General features: G+C 34.6%; 1 protein-coding gene across 8 annotated transcripts in view; it reads right to left on the bottom strand.

Moving 5' to 3' along the window:
• LOC111064593 (catenin alpha) overlaps positions 1–23137 on the bottom strand; it is a 73923-nt gene extending 50786 nt beyond the window's left edge. For 4 of the 8 annotated variants that reach the window (XM_039426540.1, XM_039426542.1, XM_039426544.1 and 1 more), the window contains exons 1-7: positions 22934–23137; positions 21851–21972; positions 15290–15479; positions 14024–14190; positions 11155–11364; positions 7266–7442; positions 3925–4128 (exon numbers count right to left, since the gene is read on the bottom strand). In XM_039426540.1, coding sequence (XP_039282474.1) covers positions 3925–4128; positions 7266–7442; positions 11155–11364; positions 14024–14190; positions 15290–15479; positions 21851–21952 — 1050 coding nt within the window. In that variant the 5' untranslated portion in view covers positions 21953–21972; positions 22934–23137. Of the gene's footprint in view, positions 1–3924; positions 4129–7265; positions 7443–11154; positions 11365–14023; positions 14191–15289; positions 15480–20683; positions 20806–21850; positions 21973–22933 lie in introns of those variants that run through there. The other 4 variants (XM_039426541.1, XM_039426543.1, XM_039426545.1 and 1 more) reach the window with 1 other exon arrangement.
• Positions 23138–23228: the final 91 nt, after the last annotated feature.

The raw sequence follows: 23228 nt of genomic DNA, 5'->3' as shown, positions 1-23228 counted from the left end.
CTATCAAAATACTTTAGTACACAAGTCGTATAATTGATTTAAAATGTATTTTTGAAACAATTAAATAATTTTTAGACATTACCGCATGAGAAACACAAATTAAAATACCTGAAATGACATTTTAAAAGTAGATAACTAACCATCCTAGACTTCATCCATGCTTCAGTTAGCCTACACGTATAGGTTAGACCTACTCGTACCGGTATAAATAATATTGAAAGGTTATTTCAGAATTATTTCCATTGAAATTACTTATTTTTAATAGGATTTCTATTTTTCTCTTATTTTTAAAAGAAATTGGAATAGAATACCTACCAAATGACTTAATTTCTGTTGTTTTGAGATTCAGATTCAGATTCTGATTCAGGGACTCAGGGGACTTTGAAACGTATAGAAATTTAGAAATTGGGGTACCTTAATTTTTTTCGGAAAGCAATACTTTCCTTACCTATGGTAATAGGGCAAGGAAAGTAAAAACGGTTGATCCCGCTATCTTATTTGGTGCAAATGAATAGTGTAGCTGCCATAATTAACAGCATGCCAGTGATGATGGAATTGAAATAGCTGTTTGAAACTAGCCTAGATAAAAGCACAAATGAACAAAGAATACATCATCAATGCAAATCAACAGTCCAACCAACATAAAGAAAAATACACCTATATTACGGATAATAATTGACTTACCCTTGTACTAAAATTACAAAAGCAGTACATGTTTGAATCAGGCCCGGTTTCTAGGACACTTATTAAATTAAATGGACCATCAACCTACAGATTTAATGGTTCATTAGATTTAATAAGTGTTCTAAGCTGCGTACTGACTTTAGCACCACGAACACGCGAATTTAGCTTTTCATCAGCTGATGCTATTCTTGTTTTATCTGAACAGAAACAGCGGGATACAGAATCTGTATATCTTAAGGTGCGTACAGATTTACGCGCCGCGAACATGAGCAATTCACTTTTAATCAGCTGATGCCAAGCTTTTTATAATTGTATCTTACCGTTTCTGTAAAAATACAGATATAGTCAGCTGATTAAAAGTGAATTGCTCATGTTCCTGGCGTGTATATCTGTACGCACCTTTATATATTTAAATTTATATTAATATATAAATGTAAATATTATATCTGATAATAATATTTGTATAGATTCACCTAATGAAAAGTGAAATGCTCGTGTTCGTGGCGTGTGTCTCTAAGCACCTTCAGAAACCGGTCCTTAAATTCATGGATCAAATTATCATAGCTGGTAGAGTTACTTTCTATTACCCAACAAGTAAAGCAGTACTATATTTGATTTGATTTATAGAGTTGTTAATCAATTAATTCAGGAAACTGTGCAGTTATTGTAGGCAAAATGTAAATTTGCTTCGACAAAGCTTTACAGCAAGCTGCCAACAGCTACTAATAAAAGCCAAAGCTGGGAATGAACGACTTGATTGTTAATTAATTTAAATATTTTATTTATTAGTCTAATAAATTTCAGTATTCAATCATTTTCTGAGATAATTTCATGTTAACCTCAATTACTTTTGGGAGAAAAATAGATTGTTCTCATTTCACAACTTTTAAATTTCAACGAACATTCCAAATAGGGTTAAATTACGATATAAAAGTTCAGAGATACGTTGACTCTACGTGTTCTCTAGAGTTTTCCGTCAATCGTCTCACACATTATAAAGCTGTTTGAAATCTATAAAATTATTTTCAACAAATAATTTCTCCAATAAGGTATAGACTATTTAATTGGAATTTATAAAATTACTTTCAACAATTTTTCTCCAATAAGGTCTAGACTATTCAATTGTTTGCAGCAATATTTCAATGGAGTTTGTCATTTGAAACACAATATAAAAACACATGATAATTCAAAGCATTCCCACCACAACACACCCAAAAATTCTGGCAGAAATCAAAATTAGGTAACTTATTCCTATCCTACCAACCCAAGTACTAGAATATGAAGGTAGGAGATAGTTTAGAAATTTAGGAGAATCGTAGTATTGATAAATACATAACAGAATTCTCAAGTTGGATTTACACACAACAGTGACAGTGTAAATATTATTCGCATCTGTTCTAATGGTAATATTCATACTCATTCAGTCGGGCTGAGTGCGAATAGTCCAATTAAAACTCGTGGGAATTATATTTTCACTGTAGTGTGCGAATCCAGCTGCTTTATCATGTAAATCATATAATTCCCATAGCTCTAATGAGACTATTCTTCAAAATACTAGATGTCTACTTCAAGGGCCGGTTTCCGAGCTCGGGATTTAGCCAAGTTCTAGACTTAAAACAGCTGAAGGCAGAAAATTGGCTTTCCGGGCTTAGTCGTATTCGAAGTCAAGTTTAAAAAAAAATATCGGGGACCGAGCTTTGTTCTGGAGTACAAAAGCATAGAAAATTTATTACGAAAGAAGAAATTATAATAATATTCATAGTTCATGCAGAAATTTTCTATTATAATAATATTCATAGTTCATGCAGAAATTTTCTATCTAATCACAGTGAATTGAGATTAATTCCTAGAGGAATGCAAAAATTTCCCTCACAAAGGCCCGGTTGCACAAAAGTTGGTTTAATTTTAATCCTTATTGATTTCACGTGAACCAAATCAGAAGACCATTTCAAAAAGATGGTTCTACTGGAATTAATCAGGATTAAAAATAACCCGGCTTTTTTGCAACCGGCAATAAGTACCTGATTGAATGATCACAAAAGTTCAACAGCTGAGTCATAATTTCGACACAGTCCCACAAACATGAACTCGCTCACTCACTTCCATCATCAACAGACGACGATAATAATATTATCCTTTTAATGTCCTTCAGCGAGTATTCCCAGGGATGAGACTTAGTGCAATCGAATTTTTATATTATAAACCTACTATGCTCTGAATTTCGTGAGAATCGTTAGAGCCGTTTTCGAGATCCGGTGAAACATATAAACATCTAAACATTTAAAAAGAAATTGCTCGTTTAATAGTATAGGATGTCAAAAAAACTAGAAAATTGAATACAAAATAAAATAAAGAGAAAATAGTTTAAAGTTTCAGCTATAAACATATAAACATCTAAACAGAAATTGCTCGTTCAATAGTATAGGATTTCAAAAAACTAGAAAATTGAACACAAAATAAAATAAAGAGAAAATAGTGTTAAGTTTCAGCTATTTTGAATTATTTAGGAATGTTTCATTTCGTCAAGTAAAAACGTTTCCAATTATAGAAATGAGAAAATAAAGATTTATTTTGGTGCAACTATTTAATGCGACTACGCCCCGCCCCGTTTTGGAAAGCCAATTTTCACTTTTTGTGTAGTTGAGAAGTTGATATTGTGGTTAATTATTCATATTGAATGAAAAAGGCTAAGAAATTGTTAAAAAACCACAGATTTATTGATACTTGAAAAGACCAGTTTCGATTATTACACCATTGTCAATCTCTGATATTGTTTATGTGAAATTGTTTTATGTAAATGACTTGAACCTAGAAGGGAGGGCTCTCAAAATTGGCAGATGATATTTACTGTTTACTGATATTGTTTATCAGAGATTGACAATGGTGTAATAACCGAAACCGGTCTTTCTAAGTATCAATAAATCTGTGGTTTTTGACAATTTCTTAGTCTTTTTCATTCAAAGCCAATTTTCTGACTCCAGATGTTTAAAGTCTAGACCTTACCTAGATCCCAAGCTCGGATACCGGCCCTAAATATTTGGTTGGTCATCTAGTAATTTTTATTCAGTAAATCAGGTCTATAAAATAGTAAATCAGGTCTATCCGGCCCTAAATATTTGGTTGGACATCTAGTATTTTTATTCAGTAATCAGGTCTATTCAGTAAATCAGGTCAGTAATTCAGGAAACAGGTCTAAAGAATATCCAGGAAATAAAAGAATGAGGTGTAAGTAATACGCACATTGGCCATGTACTCGGAGAGCAGGTCCTGAAGCGCCTGCCTGACAGCGTTGCATTCGGCGACGATTCGCTCGCGACGCTCGTCCCGTGTGCACGACGAGTCAGCCATCAGCGCCGCGCCGCTAATGATGCTCTCCAGACGCTCCTCCAGGGAGGGGCGGGTGCGCACCTCGTTGTAAGCCAGCGGGTCCATCACCATGCGCTCCTGTGCATCCCACACAACACACACCACTCAAACAACATTCCAACAACAACACTCTCAAACAACTGGTGCCGTCACACAACGCGAAATATCAAACAACGCTCACCTATAGGTCCGTACAGACTTCTGCGCCGAGCTGGGCCTCCAAGTTATATTATTCATCAATATTGACCGAGCGAAGTGAGGTCTAAGATTCAAGTCGACGGTTTGGCATTTCTCTTAATGTTTAAATGTTTATATGTTGCGCATTTACGGCGAAACGCGGTAACAGTTTTTCATGAAGTTTGACAGGAATGTTCCTTTTTTAATTGGGCGTCGACGTATATACAAGGTTTTTGGAAATTTTGAATTTTAAGAATTTTAAAAGGAAAAAGGAGCCTCCTTCATACGCCAATATTAGAGTAAAAATCAGACTATAGAATTATTCATCATAAATCAGCTGACAAGTGATTACACAGATGTGTGGAGAAGCCAGTCTATTGCTGTATTTCCATAAGGTCTATAGTTTCAAGCTGGTACTTGTGGATGAGAATACTGCGTGAGGTCTACTGTTCACAGAACTACTAGTTAACAAGAATTAACAATTAATACTAGTAGTTCTGTGAACAGTAGACCTCACGCAGTATTCTCATATACAAATACCTGATTGAAACTATGAACCTTATGGGAATACAGCAATAGACTGGCTTCTCCACACTTCTGTGTAATCACTTGTCAGCTGATTTATGATTATAATTCTATATTCTGATTTTTACTCTAACATTGGCGTATGAAGGAGGCTCCTTTTTCCTTTTATATTATCCTTGAAATGCAAAATTTCCAAAAACCTTGTATATACGTCGACGCGCAATTAAAAAAGGAACATACCTGTCAAATTTCATGAAAATCTATTACCGCGTTTCGCCGTAAATGCGCAACATATAAACATTTCAACATTCAAACATTAAGAGAAATGCCAAACCGTCAACTTGAATCTTAGACCTCACTTCGCTAAGTCAATTATATCATATATAGCGTGTTGACTTGAATCTCAGCAATGTACAACAGAAAGCAATGGGAGAAGAGAATTGGCAGAGTTGGCGTCCTATAATTTTCACTGACTTCTGAAAGGTACTAGAAGTAGCCACATCCTTTTCTACTAATAACTTGAAAAATCATGTGAGCATAACCTCTAAAAAAACTCATCTTTTAAGAGCATTTATAACTGAGAGACTACCAGTTTCAGTTTCCGTCTCGATTCTAATGTCTAGAAATGAGTCACTTCACAAGTTCAAGCTAAAACTTATGAACTAAAAAATGTGATTCATACGATTTTTTACATTGTTTAATTGTGCGACAGAAAAAGGAAAACATTAGCGAAACCGTGTAAATTATCATTAGTTCCATAATGATTGAACCCACTGGAGGAAACACTTCTAGTTGCCCAAACACATGATAAATTTACAGCACGTTTTGTTAAATGAGTCACACCATGTAACAATTTGAAATCTCACCATATGCAGAGTAAATATTTTGTAAAAATGATTCTTGAGATCAAGCATACCAAACTCATAATTCATAAACAAACTATGCAAATTGAACTCAAATCACAGCATGGCAGATAGTGATTTCCCAAACCTGGTGTGCGCAAACAACAAACTGTTTCAAATAATATGGAACAATTCATAAAAATTTTATTAATGTATATGTTATCATCAGATATACGGGATTGACCTGCATCTCAGGTATGTATATTATAGAAAGCTGAGGAAAAAAAGAGAATTTGCAACCATGCAGCCCTATCATCCCCAATAATTTTATTAAGTGAATGTCAGTATAGTAACATTTCAACTTTGTTCATTAAGGTGGAGGTATTAATAAGTAAGCAACTATGTCTTCTTAAGCAACTATGTGGATTATTGTGACTAAACGTGACTAGTCTTGTCTTGACTAACCAGTGTACGCCCAGCCTTTGATATTTCCCTGTATAGTGGAAGATCCATTCTCAAGTATATTGGGGAAAATCTTTTAACGGATAAAAGATTTAAAAGATTTTTCCCAATATACTTGAGAATGGATCTTCCACTATACAGGGAAATATCAAAGGCTGAGCGTACACTGGTTAGTCAAGACAAGACTAGCCACGTTTAGTCACAATACTCCACATAGTTGCTTATGAAGACATGTCTAATTGCAATGACTGATCAGTGTGAGTTGAGTCATAAACAACAATGTGAAGTATTGTGACTAAACTTGTCTTTGATCATGTCTTGTCTTGTCTTGACTAACTGGTGTGTGCCTAGCCTAAAATATTTGCAACTGTGAGCCCCTGTTGCACAAAAGCCTGTTAAATTTTAACCGTGATTAATGTCACGAGAACTAATCACAGAAGCCTCCCTCATAAAGCTTTCTTTGATTGGTTCTCGTGGCATTTAATCATGATTAAAATTCAACTGGCCTTTGTGCAACTGGGCCTTAGTCTAGTTACACACACATCGATTTTCGGACGTACGATTTTGGACGTCCTTATAAAGTCTATTAGATTAAACATAACTTGACAAACTTGGATGTGTTCAAGTTCAAGTTGTGTTCAAACAAGTTGTGTTCAAGTGTACAAGTTTTTGTTGTGTTGTGTTCATTGTGTTCAAGTTCAAGTTGTGTTCATCCAAGTTCAAACTTGGATGTGTTCAAGTTCAAGTTGTGTTCAAGTTCAAGTTGTGTTTAAGTTCCAACTTAATCTGGTAGATTTTATACGGATGGCAAAAAACCGAACATCCAAAAATCGATGTGTGCGTAACTAGACTAAGGCCCGGTTGCACAAGAGCCAGTTAAATTTTAATCATGATTAAATGAATGAATGAATGAATTTATTTGCCAAAAACAAAATACAAAAAAGCTTTACAAAAAATAAATATAAGTATATGCTACTGCACTTAAACCAAGATACATACATTTATTTAATGTAAATTAATTTAAATGCAACGAGAACTAATCAGAGAAAGCTTCATTGAAAAGAAGGCTTCTGTGATTGGTTCTCGTGACATTAGTCACGGTTAAAATTTACTGGCTTAGACCTCACTCAACAATATACTTGGATGTGAACTACTTCCACTACTCAGGGAAATGTCAAAATATTTGCAATAAGAGAAGCGTTGACTTACATCGAAATCATCCAGCGCGGCAGCCAACTCTCCTGGCCCGTCGTAGGGATTCTGAGGGGCGCCAGGTCCCTTGCCCTGGGCCACGTCACTGATTGTGTTTACCGCCTCGCACACCTGCTTGAACACGTAGTCCCTGTTCGCCTTGGCAGCCGCCAGCTCAGGGTGTCGCACATAAACCTACAAATAAATAAATAAAAACCTTCATAACAAAATCAATTTCAATGACGTACTCTGAGGGACTCAGAAGTTACATGAATCAAAAGCGAAAATATTCATTGATATACACGAATAGTTTTATTTTATGAAAAATTCAAAATGAACATAATCCTTTTCATAAACTATATCATCATGATCTAAATTCGAAATTCCTATAGTGTGGTCCACGTTATAATGTCATTGGAGAAAGATAGAAGAACAACGTTGCCGGATCTCTGTCTCGTCAATGCCTTCTATAGACGATAGCTGATGTTGGTAGCTGGTTTATTGATGTAATATTAACTGTTATTTATCGTTTAAAATAATAATCAATTATCATATTTTATCAAGCAAGAAATTATTTTTTCCGATAATTAATTAATAAATTTTAATAATAAAGGTAAAATATTTTGTTATTGTATTGTTAATTCTACATTATTAAAAGACGAACTAACAACAGAGCAAAGCGAGTAAGACATAGCGCTATCCGCATTGTTGAATGATACACTAAGATAGCAATACCATTGCTAATCAAACACTGCCATTATAACGTGGACCTCAGACTATAGTTTATGTATTTTGGACTATAATTGATTTGACTCTGAAGTGGAGAATCATAACCTATCATTTGGAACTATTTATATAAAAATTTGGCAGTTTGGGCTGAACCTGTTGACCCTTTCCCAATCATCTGTATGATTTATGTATAATTTTATTCATTCATAACTCTACCTTCATTGTATTATCAATTGATTCATCCCATCATCATCACCTAGGCTTAAAATACTTCTAGAAAGTCGCCTTTGTAAATAAATAAATAAATAAATATTCTGAATGTGATTAAATAAATACAGTAGATTCAGTGAACACCTTGTAGAGTAGAGCGGGCCATTCACTATGAGACAATTTCGTCCAACTACGTTGGGACACCATGTATAGTGAGGTCCACGTTATAATGGCAGTGTTTGATTAGCAATGGTATTGCTATCCTTGTCTATCATTCAACAAAGCGGATAGCGCTATCTCTCTCTAGCTTTGCTCTGTTGCCAGATCATCTTTCAACAATGTAGAATTAATAATTCATTAACAAAATATTTAATCTCAATTATGAAAATTCATTATGAAATTCTTGAAAAATATAATGTCCTGCTCAATAAAATATAATTGTTTATTTTAAACGAGAATGAACCGTTAATATTACATCAATAAACCTGTATTAGCTACCATCTATAGAAGGCATTGACAAGACAGAGGATCGGCAACGTTATTCTCCTATCTTTCTCCACAGCCATTATAACGTGAACCTCACTATACGAGCTTTCACCACTCACGCTACGGCTGATTAGTCCAACATCCCCACTCAAGTTCTAAATCGAGCCTGACCTTTTGAGGTCGGACAAGTCAGTTAAACAGTTCACCAGAGTTCCGACAGTATTCGCCCCGCCCACAACAACCCCATTCACGTTCCGACGACGAATTAATGGACCTCACCTTGGACAACATATTGGATAGTGAATGGTGCTTTATAGAACAAAATAATGTAAATGAAACGACACGGATTTAAAAGAGCAGAAAACTACATTCCTAGGATGTATGTTGCTTCTTATAGTGATATTCTAGTTAAAGAGTTTACATTGTTAATAATCGATAACAGTATCAGCTAACCTAATTAATTCAATCCCCAAACTAACCAAACAAATATAACCCTAAGGCTGGTCACACACCGATTAGTCAAGGCAAGACACGTTTAGTCACGTTTAGTCACAATACTTCACATAGTTGCTTATGGAGTCATGTCTAATTGCAATGACTAATCAGTGTGTTGCGTCATAAGCAGCAATGTGAAGTATTATGACTAAACGTGAATAGTCTTGTCTTGACTAATCGGTGTGTGACCAGCCTAACCTAACCTAATTTAACATAACCCAACCTACCTCGCTCTAAGTCTACATTGAAGAATGACTAGAATATAAAAATACGTAGTCTTCGGGTATGATAACATTGGATACGTATAAATGTACAAGTGCACGTTAGATCATGCATGAGCCGAAAAACAAAATCCGGAAAGTGGTGCCATTGAAACACGTTGTGACTTGTCTTTAGCTGCTCACACTGAACGCAACCAGCAAGTTCACGCGTTCAGTGTGTGTTCTTTCCAGATTTCGTTTCTCATCTGCGCGTTTGTTCATGCGCTTGGTCTCGGTCATGAATAACCAGTGAATACACTTGCATATACACGCATCCAATGTAATCAATCCCCTTATGCACCACGAACACGCGTATTTCACTTTCCATCAGGTGATGCGATGCTTATTATATCTGTGTTTGTACAGAAACCTTAATAAACATGTATAATAAGCATAGCATCAGCTGATGAAAAGAGAAATGCGCGTGTTCGTGAAGCATAACTGTAGCAACTTTTTATTATGGGAAGCGTTTGACTCTGTGGTTGAACTGATAATGCATCGATAAGATAATACAATATACAATGTAGTTTACATGAATAGTTTGTGAATTACTTGGCATTTAACCTCTTGTTATCCTATTTTTCTATGCTCAAATATTGTTATTAAGACTTTGAATGTAATTGTCTGACCTTAAGGTATCTTCATATTTAGCTACGCTATGCTGAAATACGTCCATTTAGTTACGCTATGCTGAAATACGTCCTACATCCCAATGATAAATCCAAGCTACGAATCTGTCCCGTTCACATCAGCGTAGCGTAGCTATAAATATTGGGATTTAGCTTAGACCAGTTATAGAATAGACACGCTGGGAAGTCTAGCCTCTGAAGCCAACATCTACTGCCATATCACCATATCGTGACGTCAGCATCGGATAGAAAACTTTTATGCAGTTTGCTTACATTCTTTTCTATCCGATGCTGACGTCACGATATGGTGATATGACAGTAGATGTTGGCTTCATCGACGTTCAGTATGAATATACAATTGGCCGTGTCTATTCTATAACTGGTCTAAGGGATTTAAGGACGGCTACTTCTTTTGAATACGTATTTCAGCGTAGCGTAGCTAAGGGCCGGTTTCCGAGCTCGGGATTAGGCTAAGTTCTAGACTTTGAACAGCTGGAGTCAGAAAATTGGCTTTCCGAAACGGGGCGTAGTCGTAGTCATTGTCAAAGTCACGTTTGAATTAAATTTTAAAAAATAGAAAATTAAACACAAAATAAAGAGAAGATATTGTAAAGTTTCAGCTATTTTGAATTATTTAGAAATGTTTAATTTCGTCAAGGAAAAACGTTTCCAAATAGAGGAATGAAAAATAAAAACTGCGACTACTGTTATAAAAGCTGCGACTACGCCCCAATTTTGGAAAGCTAATTTTCTGACTCCAGCTAATAAAGTCTAGAACTTAGCTAAATCCCGAGCTCGGAAACCGGCCCAAAGTGTCAAGATGTTATTGTCTGACTTTATGCCTAGTATTATGACCAATATTGCCTAATATTATGCCTATATTGTCTGACCTTATGCCTAGGGCCTAGTCCACACTTGGCCCAGTAAGCTGGCCTGCAATTCAACGAGTGCACAATGGAGGCCAGTGAACGGTAGCCAGCGTTGGCCGACGTTGGCCTTCGTTGGGCCAATATGTAGATGGGGCATTAGATGCAGAGAGATTACAAGAAGTACCGCCTGACCTTAGATGCAGAGAGATTACAAGAAATATCGCCTGACCTTAGATGCAGTGAGCAGCATAGTAGAGTGCTTCTTGAGCACAGCGCGCGCGGCAGCCAGATCGTCCCTGAGCTGCGGGTCCTTGAGTTCCTGTTGGCGTTTGGCCGCCTGATTCATCAGCTCACTCGCGTTGCGACCGAACAGCTTGATGTTGTCTATCAGCTCGCCCTGCGAAGAAGCGTTCTTCACCTTCTCCAGATCGTCTTCCACCTGGAAAATGTTATTGTTCAAGTGAGAAAAAGAACATACCCAAATAAGGAAATATAATCAATATAGAAATAGAATCCAATAAGAAATAGGACCACTGTTCTAATAGGAAATAGAAGCCAATAAGAAATAGGACCACAGTTCTGATAGGAAATAGAATCCAATAATAAATAGGATCACTATTCTAATAGGAGATATAGGGTGACACAGAATAACGGGAATTTTTAAAAACGCCTTAGTGGGATGGTCAAAAATGATTTTATTGAAACTAATGTAAAGTTCAAGACTTACCATTTGAGAATTATTAATAACATCTATCACTTCTTTAAGATGGCTTCCTCCTGAACGAATACACTCTTGAAATCTGTGTTGAGATTCCTGAACGATTGCTACAACATTTCAGCTGGGATATTGTTAATTTCATTTTGAATTCAACCACAGTTATTGGTCAAGTTGTGAAAACGTTTGATTTGAGATAGCTCCACAAACAGAAAATCGCAGGTGGACAGATCAGGGGACCAGGGAACGCAGATGTTGCAGCGATCAATAAGGAATCGTCAACACAGATTTCAAGAGTGTATTCGTTCAGGAGGAAGCCATCTTAAAGAAGTAATTGCCAAAAAGTGATAAATGTTATTAATAATTCTCAAATTATAAGTCTTGAACTTTACATTAGTTTGAATGAAATAATTTTTGCCCTTCTCACTAATGTTTTATGGCGTTTTAAAAATTTCCCGTTATTTTGTGCCACCCTGCATAATATAATAATAAAGAGGAACACTGTTCTAAAAGGAAATACAATCCAATAAGAAATAGGATCAATGTGCTACTATATTTTTGAATACATACGGGTCGCCACTAACGAAAGGACAAGTGTGTTGAAGATGTGTGTACACACAATCATGCTTGTCACGTATGTTACAATTAATTCACAAAGTTGTGTTGCTTCTTCGCACTCCACAAGTCCAACAAATGTACAGTAATTGGAAGTGTATTTCTAAATACAAAGTAAATTAGCTAAACTGATTTATTATATTGTATTAGAGTTACTGCTAAAATAATTCAAATTTTCAAGACAATACATCTACACAACCATAATCCCCTGAAAACATGGTTCGACATACTGTTCATAAGTGATATGTACTATAAATATTAAAAATTTAATTTTAAATCATCTAGGGATTTATTATAAGGAAAAATCAAGGATATATAGATGGTATGACTAGTACAAGGAAATAAGTAGTTGAAACAAATATTGGTACGTAGAGTTTACAATACTTCAATGAATGATGATGACTGGTAGGATTCTGGTGATTGGAATAGTTTTCCTATGAATCGTTTAGATTATAGAAGACAAAGATTCCAAAATTGATTCACCACTTCTTCAATAAAGTTTTCTTGTACCGTCATGTGGGGTGACTATGGTCAAAAAACGCACATTTTCATTTGTAACTTTGTTTATTCTCAACATAATTCTATGTTCATGACATATATTTACACCCCCAATCTTGTTGCTTATTGGAAGTTGAAGAAAAAAAATTAATCTGGAAGGAGATTGGAGAATTTTTTTTTGGCTGACCACTTTTTATTTATTTATTCATATGGCTTTTATCGGCAGAGAGATCCTTTCGGATGTTCTGCCTTGCCGTATTACCCAATGTCATTTCCTATCAACACTCAAGTTTATAGGTTATGTCTTGGGTTCTTCATTTTTCTCACTAAAAATTTGCACTTTCACTTCCTGAGTTCCTATTTTATAAATTTTAAAATCAAGAAAACTATTTTCAAACACAAAATCACATTTAAAAAGCAAAACCTATAAAAATTTTGATGATAATATTGAACTGAAAATTTCACTGTCACCCCGCAAGTGGGGTGACTCTGGTCACACCTATTACTACTGCATAGACTCTCTTCACTGATGTGAAAGAGCAGACTTTTAGCTACAATTTGGTTTAGCTAAAATTTACTCCTAAGTATACAAAAATTGAGATTTAGATAAAATTGGCACTTTAAACCAAAAAAAATCATACAAAAATAATAATAAGCACTACAAACTTGAAAATTGGCAGTTTTAAAGATAAATATACATCGTTTATCAGGAAAAAATATCATCAAGTTATAAGTTTTTAATAAAAGTTTTGGAAAATTGTCGTAAATTTTTGGTGATGAAAAACCGCAAAACTCGAGTTTGTTTATGAAAATACTAAAATAATATAAGAAGTCCTACACACTTTAAACTAACCACTTTTAAAGATTAATGAACACAGTTTATCATGAAGAAATATCACAAGGTTCTATAAAATGGCTGAAATAATTTTTTTTCTTGGCGCTAATATTGCCGTAGTGGGCTTTGAAAGTCCGCACAACATCGAGTGCGTTTTGACAATCAGGATTCTAGAACTAAAATTATAGAAATCATAATATATAAGTCCTACACCTACACCAACTGATCACTTTTATAGATTTTAATTGCAATACTTTAATTAATTTTAATTAATGTGATTTTAATTACAATACTGCCCTGAAACAAAATAAAATAGGATTAGGTTTAAATTTGACCAGCCACCCCGCTTGACGCTACGATATCATCATTTCCAATGTTTCTAAATGCAATTTTGGAAACATTTTTATCCATGAAAGTCATTGATTGTTTACTTACCACTCTGAGAGACTTCAATAGAAGATGAACATCGACCATGTCGGCCAAAATCAACAGCCTGGTGACAGCCGACAGCAAATTCCGGGCCGATCTCACCATATTCGCTCGCTTTATAGATGAACACGGGTCATCTGCAAATTCTCTAGCTGCTGTGCTCATTGCTTCACCTGAAATATTAAAATCCAAGATCTGTGAATTCTAATAGAAAATACACAGTAGCCCGTAATTTTCATTTTATACAGTAGGTACGGCATATAATACATTTTTCAGATATATATTTTATACAGTATATGAATAATTCCAAATAAGGATATAACGAATATAAATATAACGAATATAAACTAATTTGAAACTAGCTGTGCTAATAGTGAAATTGTGTTTCTTTTCTGGCTCAACATTTTGCAAAATTGCTCGAAAATTTCCAATTTGTAGAGATTTGAGTGGAATAGTTTTGTTTTCAATTAGTTTTTAAATATACAAAATTAAAAATTTTTAGTTTAGTCATTAGTTTTTAAGTGGAAATTGGACTTTTTGAAGTGAAGAGTGAAATTATAACCTCATTCTTTCTTGAAACTTTTATTTGTAAAAATTTGGGAGAAGACAGTTTTGGGCTATGCCTGTAGTCTTCTCCCAATCATATTATATATTATAATTATGATTTGTGATTGTCAATGAAAAAAATTAATAAATAAATTTGTGAAATACGTTTGTGCTTTTAAATGCAATTGTAATGTAATTTATTTTTATTGGTAGAATAAAGCATTTATCTATTCATTTTGTAAACTCTATTCAAGTAAGAGATACCTTGAAGCTCCGATTGATCACTAATTAATATATTGTATTTCTATCACCATTGAATTTTTTCCATTTGTTTTGTAATTAGGCTATATGCCCCGGTTGCACAAAAGTATGTTAAATATTAATCGTAATCAAATGGCTTCACCGAAAAGAAATCTTCTTTGATTGGTTCTCGTGGCATTTAACCACGATTAATATCTAAGTCTTTTGTGCAACCGTGCCTACGACTGCTAAATTTCAATTAAGTGTGGCATACAATCAAGTTCAACTAATGACATTTGAAAAATTGATGTATGAATGTGCGATGTACGAAAAATATCAATAAGTACCAATATAAAGTTCAATATTTTTATTAGTATGAATTTTATTTTGTACAAGATTGCTGAGAAGACTTCAAAAAGAAAATCTGATAGAAAGTGTGGTTTGTTTATACAGTTATTTTGATAATTTTTTATAAATTGTCATTACCAGTTTTTCGCACTTCCTCAACGGCAGAAAGCATTTCCTGTTTGATATCCGGGTTTTCATAGGCAATAATTTCGCCTTTCTCGATGAAATTCTCTGTGGCCTTCTCAACAGCTGCCACTAGCACGTGAGCTCTTTTGGATCTACCTTTTTTCTTTTTTGAAGGACCCTTTGTATTTACAAGGGTGGTCACCTAAAAAATTAAACGGTTGAACAACATTATAAAAAGTGAATTATAAAACATTACTGTGGTTATTCAAACATGCCCATATTCAATTCTCCACCAATCCATGACCAGCTTGTGCTGGATAGATTTCGTCAGTGAATAATTAAAAACTCAAAAAACACATAAGTCCACACTAATTAAACTTAATCAAGATGGCATGCCAAATAGGTGGATAAAAACATTCAGTTGTTTGTTATAGAGCTATGTTATAGAGTATGCTATAAATTTAGACTTTTTGAATAATTACTAAGATACTGTTCTAGATTTTTTATTTTAGACTCTAATAGTACCTATTTCAAAATTTACTCGTTTATCTGAGTATTGAAGAGCGAAAATTGTATTTTGTAAAGTGAAAGTGACATAACCAACATTTTGATTTGGACAGTATAGTATATTGGAAATGGGACAGTTTTGGGCATGAGCCTGTTGTGCCTTTCCTCATGTTAGGTATTATTTGTACACAATGTGAATAAATAAATAAATAATGTGAATAAATAAAACTTGTGATATCCTAATCACCCACAATGAATAGAGTAATAATAATAATATCGTGTGACCTGGCTGGCTCAGGTCGGGTGTCAGAGTTTTCAGGTCGCAACTGATCAATTTCAGGGCCTCTGACATGACCTAACGACTGCTTTTAAGGCAGCCGGGACCGACGACTTATAACGTGTCCATCCGAAACACGGGAGTGGCCCAAGAAAAATTATATTTATTATTATAGTAGAGTTGGAGGCTAAGCACAATATCTAGGAGTACTTTCCTAAATTATTTTTCTTCCAATTCACGAAAAAACACTGGGGTAGTCTATTAATATCTTCAGTGTGCGGATGGGAAAACTGCTGTGTGATTTAGTCAGTATTATTATGTTACGAGATTGATATTTTTAGAATCTATGTGCAAAATTTGGAGATCTAAATCATTCCCGTTTTTCCGGTATGCAATCCACAAGTTGACATGTTTTGATGCGAACAAACGAACAAACGAACACACGAACAAACACAACCCTACTCTTTCTTATTATATAGTTAGAGCTATGTTATAGAGTATACTATAAAGCTATAGTTGTTTGTGACAAATTAGTAGGTATATCAAAACTAGGAATGTTTGAACCACACCAAACACGATTAGATAAAATAATTATATCAACCTGCATGACACACTGAGAAAGTTCACTGAAACTGAGGCTATGGCATGACTTATACACAACTAACTGGTCCAGTATTTTAGTTCAAATAGAAAAGACCGTTATTCTCCATGCCATCATTTTGAATTTGTAACTGAACACTGTGACATCGAATTTGTCATACATCAGGAAAAAGGAGTAGAACTAATTTTATTGATTTAGTCCATGACTGCAAGGTGACAAATGACAACAAAGTTGAATAATTTGCAGTGACTTCCTGACTACTTAAAATAATATATAGGAGTATAATAAATAAAATTCTGGTGTGGCGCACTCACACAACTTTCCTTGCCGTTATGAAAATTGATTAACTGACGCTAGTGTTCCCGGGCATATCAAATCTACTATTCTAAGATCTGAGACGGCTGGTTTAATAAATACAAATCTGGTGTGGCGCACTCACACAACTTCTAAGATCTGAGACGGCTGGTGACAAGACAATAGCGCTGCAGACACGAAGTCTGCTTTCTCTTCATAGTGAATGATTTAATAGAATCAACAGTTGCCAACAGTTTACAATTGAATAATTTTATTTTCTTGCATTTCGAGCTTATTTTCAATTTTAGGTAAAAATGTTACTGAACATAAATTGTAGAGATTTTCATGCTGAATCTTTTCCACTTAAATTTTTTAGTTTAAATTGTATCTGAAGACTGATAATTGGGAATCTGAAATCAAATTTTGCATAGATGAGGCGGAGCTCCTGAAATTTTTACAGATATGGGACTTGTGACAGTTGATAGAGCTTATCGATGACTATTTTGGGTATGAATTTGATCAAAATCTTTGGAGCCGTTTTCGAGAAAATCGCGAAAAACCCTGTTTTTGACAACATTTTCGCAATTTAAGCCGCCATCTTGAATTGCATTAGATCGAAATTGTTCGTGTCGGATCCTTATAGTGAAAGGACCTTAAGTTCCAAATTTCAAGTCATTCCGTTGATTGGGAGATGAGATATCGTGTACACAGACGCACATACACTCATACACACACACACACACACACACACACACACACACACACACACACACACACACACACACACACACACACACACACACACAGACCAATACCCAAAAGCCACTTTTTTGGACTCAGGGGACCTTGAAACGTATAGAAATTTAGAAATTGGGGTACCTTAATTTTTTTCGGATAGCAATACTTTCCTTACCTATGATAATAGGGCAAGGAAAGTAAAAAGTGAATAGTATAGGTCGGAAACTTGTAATTACTTGTAGTTGTAGAAGAACTAAGGGCCGATTTCCGAGCTCGGGATTTAGCTAAGTTCTAGACTTTAAACAGCTGGAGTCAGAAAACTGACTTTCCAAAACGGGGCGTAGTCGCAGTTTTATCACAGTTTTTATTTTCTCTTTTCTATAATTGGAAACGTTTTTCCTTCACGATATTAAACATTCCAAAATAAATCAAAATAGCTGGAACTTTACACTATTTTCTCTTTATTTTATTTTGTGTTCAGCTTTCCATTTTTTCGAAATTTAATCCAAACGTGACTATGACAATGACTACGACTACGCCCCGTTTCGGAAAGCCAATTTTCTGACTCCAGCTGTTCAAAGTCTAGAATTTAGCCAAATCCCGAGCTCGGAAACCGATCCTTAATAAATGCTAATTGGAAATAACTAGTCCAAATTCAAAAGGCAATGAAATTGTGTAGTAAACGTGACAAACATAAACTAGAATATAGTATTGTAAATTCAGAATACGTAAATTGTAAGCAGAGATAAACCAAAGATATTAAATTAAACTAATTTTTGATCCATTACCAGTCTTTGTACTGGATAGATTTCGTCATCTATAATTTTAAGAAAACACTAAAGTTCATAATATTTACATAACTATCTAGATGGCAAGTCAAAAGAGACAGATGAAGCTTGTTATCTCTTCTTACTTGAGTAATTTTACTCATAGCAATGAGATTTTTCATCCAATTCACGAATGTACAGTTGAAGCCTGTTGAATATATTATTCAAGGTGCGAATTGGGTGAAAATTATTCCTCATTGAGCTAGCAAGATTCAATCGAGTGGGGTGACACTTCTCTTGAAATCAATAATAAATTCACGAATTGACTATAGATTTTAGAGGATGATAAACTGAAGCTTCATGGAAAAATATTGCGTTATATAAGTGTCCTGTTTGGAAATATTGAGGGTATACTAAAGCTATGGTGAGGTCCACGTTATAATGAAGGTGTTTGATTAGCAATGGTATTGCTATCCTTGTCTATCATTCAACAAAGCGGATAGCGCTATCTCTTTCTCGTTTTGTTCTGTCGCCAGGTCGTCTTTTAACAATGTACGATCTTTTGACAATAATTAACAAAAAAATTTAATCTTAGTTATAAAAATTCATTATGAAATTATTGGAAAATATAATTACTTGCTTAATAAAATATAGTAGTTATAGTAATTTATTTATTTATTTTTAAAGAGATTATTTTAAACGAGAATGAACCATTAATAGTAGGCTAGATCAATAAACATGTATCATCTACCGTCTATCTATAGAAGGAATTGACAAGACAGAGGATCGGCAACGTTTTTCTCCTATCTTTCTCCACTGCCATTATAACGTGGACCTCACTATAGTTTGTTGGAGATTCAACCCATGTTCAACAAAAACCCGTCATTTATAAATTTGTGAGATCTTAAATTATTAAAATTATTGAAATTTCATAAAAAATGTGTTGATAGAATGAAGGTGAAAGAGTAACGGAAATTTAAACTATTTATTGATACTATCATTTGATACCAAGCTTTTCATTGATTATACAATGAATCAAAAAAAATATATATATACATACATATATATATATATATATATATTATATATATATATATATATATATATATATATATATATATATCAATTTGCTAAACAGGGCTACCACTTTACTGGAATAAAAAACATCATTGTTTCCATTTTATATTTTATTAATACATTAGTATGCTGTGGCGTGCCTCAGGGTTTTGTCCTGGGACCCCTCCTAATCATCATCAGCGATCTCGGGCTGGATGGAAATGCTCTGCTATTTGCAGATGACACAATCCTAGTTGCCAGGGAAGGGGATTTTTATGTGGCAATACACAGGTCTGACCAACTGTTGGAGGTTGCCACTGATTGGTTCCGGGTGAACAGACTTGCATTGAAAGAGATGACACAAAATCTACTCTCCACTCTAAGACGGAATCCACTAATTTTCGGGGATTGTAGTGTGATTCATGATGGCTGCCACATTGACATGGGAGCAACATGTCGACATAATCTGCAATAGACTGTCAAGAGTCACATATTTGATGCGCAAGCTGAGAGGTCATGTTTCTTTGGAGTACCTGGTTACAGCATACCATGGCTTCTTCCACAGCCACATCAATCATGACTTTGGGGTCATGCAGGCGGCTGCAGAAAGATCCTGCTCCTACAAAAGAAGGTTCTCCGGATCATCACCACGTCTCATCGACGGGAAAACTGTGCACCAATCTTTAGGAGACTGAAGATTGAGACAAAATATAGTCAGTATATGTTTAGTTGGCTGTTAATGTTGAGAAGAGGACAACAAACATTTCAGCGAAGAGGGCATGCGCATGATATCAAATTGTGTCTCATGCTACACTGACACGATCGCGCACCTAGTAGCTTCACTGTCCGTGCACTTCAAGATTTACAACAGGATGCCGGTGTATTTCCGTGAACAGAAGGAGGAAATCTTTGTGAGGGCACTTCGGGAGAGGCATGAGAGCCTGGCACTCCCTGGATGAAGAGGCAATACAATGTTTTTTTTTTTGAGATCTATGACTGACCTCCCATCTTGATCTTAGTTTTTGTTATTGAGTTTTATATTTATGACGTAATCTATCCAGCAAGTGCTGATCATGGATGGAAATTACTGAATATATTAAAATGAGAATATACTTCTAGTCACATCTGAGTAAGTAATAGTACAAATTAAGTTTTGATTCAATTACCTGTATCACCAGAGGTTCCAATGTCTTCTCGACAGACATTGTTCGAATTTCCAAATTTTTTGGATCCCATTTCAAGGTGATGGGAGCAAAGTGGTCAGTCATGTTTGAATATTTTATTGAACCTGAAAAAAAATTACAATAAAATGAGATCATCCTTACCAGTAACCAGAACAGTTGTATCGTCGGCATATAAAATGAGCTTGCCATCTACACTAGTAGTTCTGTGAACAGTAGACCTCACGCAGTATTCTCATCCACAATTACCTGATTGAAACTATAGACCTAATGGAAATACAGCAATAGACTGGCTTCTCCACAAATCTGTGTAATCACTTGTCAGCTGATTTATGATGAATAATTCTATAGTCTGATTTTTACTCTAAAATTTGCGTATGTAGGAGGCTCCTTTTTCCTTTGATATTAACCTTGAAATGCAAAATTTCCAAAAATCTTGTATATACGTCGACGCGCAATTAAGAAAGGAACATACCTATCAAATTTCATGAAAATCTATTAACGCGTTTCGCCGTAAATGCGCAACATATAAAAATTTAAACATTGAGAGAAATGCCAAACCGTCGACTTGAATCTTAGACCTCACTTCGCTCAGTCAATTATTTGGCAGGTCGTTTATAAATAAATTGAAAAGAGTCGGTCCAAGCACAGATTTAGGAGACTGAAGATTGAGACAAAATATACTCAATATCTGTTTAGTTGGCTGTTACTGTTGAGAAGAGGACAACAAACATTTCAACGAAGAGGGCATGTGCACAGTCACAAAGGAGGAGGAATGATATAAATTTGTGGCTCATGCTAAACTGACACGATCGCGTACCTAGTAGCTTCACTGTCCGTGCACTTCAAGATTTACAACAGGATGCCGGTGTATTTCCGTGCACAGAAGGAGGAAATCTTTGAGAGGGCACTTCGGGAGAGGCGTGTGAGCCTGGCACTCCCTGGATGAAGAGGCAATACAATGTTTTTTTGAGATGTATGACTGACCTCCCATCTTGATCTTAGTTTTTGTTATTGAGTTTTATATTTATGACGTAATCTATCCAGCAAGTGCTGATCATGGATGGAAATTACTGAATATATTAAAATGAGAATATACTTCTAGTCACATCTGAGTAAGTAATAGTACAAATTAAGTTTTGATTCAATTACCTGTATCACCAGAGGTTCCAATGTCTTCTCGACAGACATTGTTCGAATTTCCAAATTTTTTGGATCCCATTTCAAGGTGATGGGAGCAAAGTGGTCAGTCATGTTTGAATATTTTATTGAACCTGAAAAAAATTACAATAAAATGAGATCATCTTTACTAGCTGGTTGATTTGCTATTATTAATAAAATAGAACTCTAATAATACTGTTATTGGGCTATGATGATAAAATTTAAACAATCCACATTAATATTGAAAAAAGCATTAATTTAATCAACTCACGTTGAGTTAAATAGCACCAAGTTATTTATGGTATAAATAAAAAGTTAGGTTAGTTATTTGTAAAGTTTGTCTATATCATCTCTCACTTTGAAGATAAAAAATCTGACTAATTTCATCTACCAAAAAATATTGCCCAAGACTTAATACTTGAACTAAAATCCATAAATTGAAACTGACATTAGAGTACAAAACATTTCTGCAAATGAATTAAGATTCTTATAAAAGATGTACTAAGTATTCATTATTATTGACAACTATTACAACTTTCAGTTTTCCATTTTTCATCTCTCATTTATACAATGTAATATTGAATCAATGAGTAAGCTTAGAGGAGAATGTTCAAATATGAAGCACATCTATACAAATGTATTTAAGATCTTAAAATTAATCAAAATTAAATTTTCAATATTGTATAAAATTAAGCTTATTAGAAATACTTTTTTGTGAATATTTAAAGTCAATTATGATGGGTCTTGTAAGGATCTGATTAATTTGAGACTGTTTTGTACAAACAAGAAAAAAGGAAGGCATGAGAATAACCAATTTCAATTGATAAAATCAATGTAGTACGGTACAGTTACACAGCTAGCCTATTTCGACTTGGAGGATAATGTTTGAGATGAGTAATCATTAGTCTATTTAATCATTAATGTTTGATTTGCATTGCATTAAAATCAATATAAAGCCAAGTGATAATTTATAGAGTATTCAGTCACCGTTTTAACGTCTATTAAACACAATAAATCAGTAGACATGATAGGCTAATCTAAACAAATCCAGAGAAAGTTGGATCAAAAACATACCTGTATTATCCTATTTGCAACAACAACTACGTTTATAGGAATGAATATCGACTCAAATGATACAAAATGAAATTGCCAGTCACTAAATTTTACCACAAATATGACAAATAATGTTAACTTTCTAGGAAAATCCGAAGTTCAATCATTGTCTGAAATTGAGTCATCAGAGATGAGTGTATCACAGACAGAATGGAAGGGGGAAGTGTCAGGGCGTACTGCTGTCAGTCAGTGATGCAAGCCAAAAATGATAAATTTACATTGGATAAAAAAGAGAATAAAGAGTGAAACAATCTTG

The sequence above is a fragment of the Nilaparvata lugens genome, chromosome 4 (assembly GCF_014356525.2).
Source record: "Nilaparvata lugens isolate BPH chromosome 4, ASM1435652v1, whole genome shotgun sequence".
Classification (NCBI taxonomy): domain Eukaryota; kingdom Metazoa; phylum Arthropoda; class Insecta; order Hemiptera; family Delphacidae; genus Nilaparvata; species Nilaparvata lugens.
Note: the sequence above shows the minus strand (reverse complement) of the source record. Positions and strands in the feature narration are given on the sequence as shown.